Raw genomic sequence first — 5,978 nt, forward strand, 5'->3', positions numbered from 1 at the left:
TACACTTGAAGGTCTGTTTATTTGAAACGATAAGATGTTCAATTTCAATATTTCTCCAAATCACAGGATTACAAGGGAACCATGCCAGTGAACCGCCCATTTCTGTTTTTATGTATATAGAATGCATTATACAATCATTAGAAGCTTTAACAATAATTAATCACAACACAAGGTTGAATCTCTTCACAAACAAAACTCTTTGAGAATCTGTGGCACACACACGTCTAGAAATGACCTGGAAGATGTTAATGTTCAAGTTGAATATTCCTTATCAATGAATACCTTTTAATTTCTATGTTAGTACATCCATCTCATGGCTCCACCATTGAACCCCTCAAGCCAAGAGTCCCAGTGTCATAGTAGGGTGAACCCAGGTGTAGCTCATCAACTTAATGAGATAATAATTCTGGGATACACCTGTGTTCACAAATCCTATACACCTCTGCGATAAAGGCCTATAGCCTAATGATAATAGATAGTCACTTCCTTTTCCCGCACTACATATATTCCCCATACTTCAAAACGTATTGGGCATGTCTTAATAAATTGACATTGGCAAACGTATTGTTAAAACACTACTCGCAATTTGCTGAAAACAGTTCAATATGGCTGTGACATCGTGGGGTTAGTAGTAGTAACTAAGTTAGTACCTAACCCAGTAGTTATCCAAAGCCTTAACTCGTCCATTATGATCCCGTACACAAACAACCCACTCTGCATCAAATTTTAAATGTTCTTGGTGACATTTGACGTTTGTCAGGCAGTATTGAGTAAATAATAGTCCAATTGAGCACTTGACTTCCTACAGCATGCGTGTTACATTTAAAAATCAACCCCACGCACACACACACACACATAGACACACACCTGGGTACAACCAGAGCCTTGATGGTCGAGTCCAGTATTACATGAAATACAAAAAATAAATGACAACCTAGGAAAAGGAATTCTTAATCACATCGGCTAACTCAAGTCAGGCCACCAGTTGTGGATGTATATGGTCTTCAACAAGGAATAAAAACAATAATATCTGTTCGACCAACTGCTTGGTTGAATTGACGACACATAAAAGCCGCTGCATGTCTCTGCAGATGGACCACAAACAGTAATATATGGACTCATAGGACAGGGGGAGATGGGATGTGTGCCGTTCGAGAGCATTTAGTTTATGGGGCGTACCAAGATATCTGAGGAGTGCGTCTGCTTGAGGACTGGCCAGATTTACAAAGCTGTTGGAGAAACCCGTCTTTAAAAAAAAACAAAAAACATAACAATAAAAAACACAAACAGATAATGTGGGACGGATGAGATCAGCACTCCGCGCTCACAGAGGGGGTCGGCGGTGGGTCGAAGCTTCACATGGTTCATTCCATGGAAGACAAACTGTGGGCATGTTGTCCCCCTGACCAATAGATTCAGCGTCACACACATCCAGTAAAAGCTGGATGTGTCAATTGTAGCGGTCGACACATGCAGAAGTCCAGTTTCACCGACATCATTTGGATCCATCCATTTGCTTTACATATATCAATATCTGTTGGGCTGGCAAACGATTTAGGCAACAACTTTCAACAAGCAGCCATTGAAGACTCATTTTGAAATAACAACAACAAATGATCCATGGTGAGCAACAGCTAAGCCGACATGAGCGCAAGTAGCGGCATGTGAACGGTGAAAACGATGTCTGCCGTGAATGTCAATGGGTATGGCTAATGAGACACGAGACTTGAGCGGGACCGCGTTAAAAAAAAGCAGCGCTTTGGCAACAGTGTCTCTGCGTGGAGCATGTTTTGGCTCAGCCTCACTCAGCCGCTGCAGCAACGCATCGCTTTAGCACCAGTCAACCTGCATAGTCCCCCGGCCTTCGTCGCCAGACTAAGCAACGGCAGTTTCCAGGCGGACGTTCTGCAAAGAAACCTTTCCGAAACAACCGGTTTGTGATGCCCAAGAGGGAAGAAAAAATAAATAGATGAATTTTTTTGCTGACCACTTGTTTCCATGACGACTGGATTTATCCAATGTAGGAGGAGGGGAGGGGGGGGGGGAAGGTCAGTGGATGACAGATGTGTCTTCTACGTACGCATCCTATTTCCATCTTTCTCTCTCCCCCCCCCCCCCTCCACCGTTCAACAGACTGAATGGATGAACCTGTTGTAACTAGGTTTATGTTTGTGTTCCTAGTGCGTGTCCCCCCTCTCCTCTTGCCCCCTCCCCCCAATGCAGTGACCTCCACATCAGGCGTAGATGGGGCCCGGGGCGCTCTCCCCGGCGAGGCGCTCCGGGCTGGGCTGCCGGCCGGCGTCCTTGGGCTTCAGCCTGCTGGTGTAGTCGTGGATCCCCACCTCCAGGTTCTTGGCCTTCAGCGCCGCCGTGTGCAGCTTGTCAAGGAAGTCAGGCATGCCTGGCAGGACGAGAACCGCAGACACGCCGTTATGAGGAATCATGTTTGTTGCATTTTCTTCATATGAACAATGCATTAGGATTAAAAGGAAAAAAGCCACTTTCGAGATTATACTCCCTTCTTTAAATCATCCCTCGTGCTAAGGTTATTCTCTCCAGTCGTGGTTGAATTACAGAGGGGGAGATCATCCCTGTGATTGAGCCCAGTGGATTCTCTAGACACTAGTTGAATCTTGAATCAGTTTTGCAAGTTATTGTTACAAAATGAATTCAGTTGGTAAAATACACTTGATACTGAAACAGTATCAAGTCAGGGCACAACAGTAACACTTCACGTGGCGGTTTTAGCAACCTCTATTGGTAGAGGATGGTAATGATGACAAAACCATCTAAAGCTACTCTGGATCACAGCTCAGAATCTCAAAGCAGCTGCAGAGAGAAACCTCCCAGTATCGGCTACCAATGAAACTGAACCTGAGGTCTGCACTACATAAATCACTTCCCTTCCTGTTTAGCAATACTACACTTCACTACTCACCTACTACTACTCACTACTCAGTGTCTATCAATATAAAAGGTCTAGCGCAGTAGTGCTTCGCTCGCAGAATTTCCAATGGAATAATATTCTGCAAGAAGAAACACTGATGCTTTGCTAGGCCAATTTAGCACTTCTACTTTCTCAAGCAGTTGTTTGGAAGTAGTGCACAGAAGGTACTATAATCATGGTCCTCATGAACCGAAACTGTGCAGTGAACGTGTGACTACAAAAGGTCTAAGTAGCTAACTCTCGTTCAGATAAAGGGATCACAAGCTGTAGCGTCTAACCCTTACCCTAACACTAACGGGGGCTTTGCGTTAGCCGTGTGAAGGCACTCACCACTGGACACCATCCAGCTCACACAGTAGCGGGGGAACACAGTCTGGGGGTCGTCGCTGTAGGTCAGTAGATAATCAAACCCATTCTAGAAACAGAATCAAAAAATCGGCATGGTTAACCGTATTGATAACCTACTCGTTACCCTCTGATGAATGGTTCAAATCCCTTTACGGGCATGTAAATAACGTTCCTCCTACCCACCTCGTCAAAAGACTTGTGAGGACGGATGACCATCTTGGACTGGTAGGAATGGACCCTCACAAACTGCTGGGTCTCGGGGGCCCGCGGGTGGGCTACGGCCCTGCAATAGAAAACCACACGATGAGCCCATGGACACCGTGTGAACAGATACAGCTACTCTGTGCTCAGGGAATACACTCTGGACATTTGTTTTTATTGACATTTTCGTCAGATCACCCACCTGGAAACGAGGATCATCAAGTTGTTCTCCCAGTCGACATCATAGCGGCGCACGTACACGTAATCTCTGGAGTACATGGGGTACTGGGAGGACGGGGCAGAAGGCAGGCGTTTTGTTAGGGGGTACAGATAGTCTCGATGCTGGGGCTTGACATTTCATAATATAACATGGAGTTTTCCATTTGGCTACATTTACAAGCCAGTTAAAGATTGCATCATATTTTAACTCGATTAGGAATAGTTTACAACGGAGCGGTTTTGCACCAGCTCTAGTTCCTCTAATGAAAGTGTACATAAATAGCACCAGTGGCTTTCATGATGATGCACAGCGTGTACTTTTTGCCAGTGTTGAACGGTATGCTCGTGGACTCACAGGGAAGTGCGTGGCCCAGTGCACCACCTCGGAGCCCGTGTTGGCGTCGCGGTCCACCACCTCCAGCTTGATCACCAGCGCGTCCCAGGTCTTCCGGTACTCCGTGTCCAACTGGGGGAGTGGGGAGAGGGGCTTGAAGAGACCCTGTGGCTAAATATAGTATTGCAAAGAGCTACTGCGTACGCCAGGTGCCAACAGCCACTACATTGTTGTGCAAGAGTTGTTGGCTAGCAACAACACCACTATTACAGAGAGATTACACTATGTATAGCAATAGGAGCAGCGTGATTAGATCTTATTGTTGCACGCGGCACATGGTAATTGTTGGTTTGTTTAAACATGATATTTGCGTTTCTGCCTTTCCACTGATAGCACAAGGGTTTGGCCAGTATCTGGTATATTGTCATACTCTGTACCTGAACATTGAAGAACTGTCTTGGCGTGACGTCATTGTATGAGGCCAACACTGTAGAACAATTCAAAACAAAAAGTAAACTGTTGTTGTTCGGTAGTCAAAAAACTCAAACAAAAACAGAGCAACCAAAGGTGTCTCTCTTGCATTAAGACAAACACTGCTTTACACGCATCTGCAAGAGGGAAATATACGTCAACAGAAGCAAATGGTCGACTCAGATTACAGAGTAGATATGAGAAGCACGTGTTACGTTTGGCTGACCTCTGTATTCATAGAGATGACTGTCAGGAATAGGTCTTTTCCACACTTTGAATTCCTTCTTCTCCACCACGGACTCCCAGCCAGCCTCTACCTCCCCAGCCTCCTCCACCGGCAAGGAGTTCCTTCTCTTCATGGAGTCGAGGGATCGCAGCTCGAGCCCACACCTGGTTTATAACAGATTATAAAACCGTTACAACAGTTAACAAGTTGTATAAATTAGCGAATATGTTTGTGACCTTAGTGATAGTTTGCCACTGCTACAGCCCAAAACAACAGTGTATATAATAGTAGAAGCAGTTAGGAAGGTGGCCAAGCAAGTTTCAGAGGCCAAAGATTGAGGGTTAAAATCCTACCTGGTGATTTCCTCATCCTCGATCTTCTCGTTCTCCCACATGAAGACCCCGGCCAGGGCGGCTACGAGCCTCCCCACTGGGGCCTGCTTGTTCTGAAACCGCCGCCATATGTTGCCTACAAGGGTCCACCTGGTCCGCTCGGAGTACAGGTTCGAGTAAAGCTCGCCGATCTGATAAGCCCGTCTGAGCCTCTGACCCGTTACAAAGCTACAGTGATTGGCAAATAGGGACAGCAGGCCTTGCTTCTTCCTGCCCGGACGGGAGACCTCCCGCACACAGAGCCCAGCTCTCTGCAGACATGTCAGCAGCAGACCCAGGCCTCGGCCCAGCCACACCGTACCGGCGGGACTCGCATGCTCCTGGCTCGCATTCGTTCTAAGTGCACAAGTACGTTGAAGCCTCACTGCTTTTATTCCCATTTCACACATGGGCCGCCTGGGCATGGTGTGAAACATGATGACCGGGTTCAAAGAGCAGGGTTTAGATAACAGCGCTGCTAGAAAAACGTCGAAACACGAAGTACCCAACGATCCACTGAGACGGACCACTGAGAGGCATCATACTAAACCATTAAAGGTTTAGTTCTGTCCCATCTAACTAACTCTGTCGCTTTTGCTAATGTCTGAGCAGAGAGCTAACTTACAGCACTACGGCTAGCTGTGATCGAGTGAGCCGGGATCAATACGAGGCACAATGGAATAGAAACAATAACAATTCGTAGGTATTCACACCGGATGTGAATCTAATGCAGTCTTTATAATATCGAGTTAGTCCAACGTACCAAGTCCAATATCTCACCTGTCTAACAGCTAACCTCACGCTTCCAAAACCTAGCAACACATTTGACCTCCTCCTTCTAGTCTCATACACGCCCACCCC

At 46.4% G+C, this 5,978-nt stretch overlaps 1 protein-coding gene across 1 annotated transcript; it reads right to left on the bottom strand.

Moving 5' to 3' along the window:
- stard7 (StAR-related lipid transfer (START) domain containing 7) lies at positions 1 to 5,978 on the bottom strand. The gene is made up of 8 exons (XM_060050305.1): positions 5,100 to 5,978; positions 4,747 to 4,910; positions 4,487 to 4,536; positions 4,071 to 4,181; positions 3,699 to 3,781; positions 3,479 to 3,578; positions 3,278 to 3,362; positions 1 to 2,401 (listed from the first exon to the last, which is right to left on the bottom strand). Exons 1-8 carry the CDS (start codon positions 5,552 to 5,554, stop codon positions 2,235 to 2,237), a joined length of 1,215 nt encoding a protein of 404 aa, XP_059906288.1. The 5' UTR covers positions 5,555 to 5,978; the 3' UTR covers positions 1 to 2,234.

Source organism: Gadus macrocephalus, chromosome 4 (genome assembly GCF_031168955.1).
Source record: "Gadus macrocephalus chromosome 4, ASM3116895v1".
NCBI classification, from domain to species: Eukaryota; Metazoa; Chordata; class Actinopteri; order Gadiformes; family Gadidae; genus Gadus; species Gadus macrocephalus.

Excerpts from the sequence above, each read along its gene's own strand:
- stard7 (XM_060050305.1), bottom strand. The coding sequence starts at position 5,554 with ATGTTTCACACCATGCCCAGGCGGCCCATGTGTGAAATGGGAATAAAA. Across the intron at positions 4,911-5,099 it reads GAGGATGAGGAAATCACCAG|GTGTGGGCTCGAGCTGCGAT; the intron begins GTAGGATTTTAA and ends GTTATAAACCAG. Across the intron at positions 3,579-3,698 it reads TTGATGATCCTCGTTTCCAG|GGCCGTAGCCCACCCGCGGG; the intron begins GTGGGTGATCTG and ends TTTCTATTGCAG.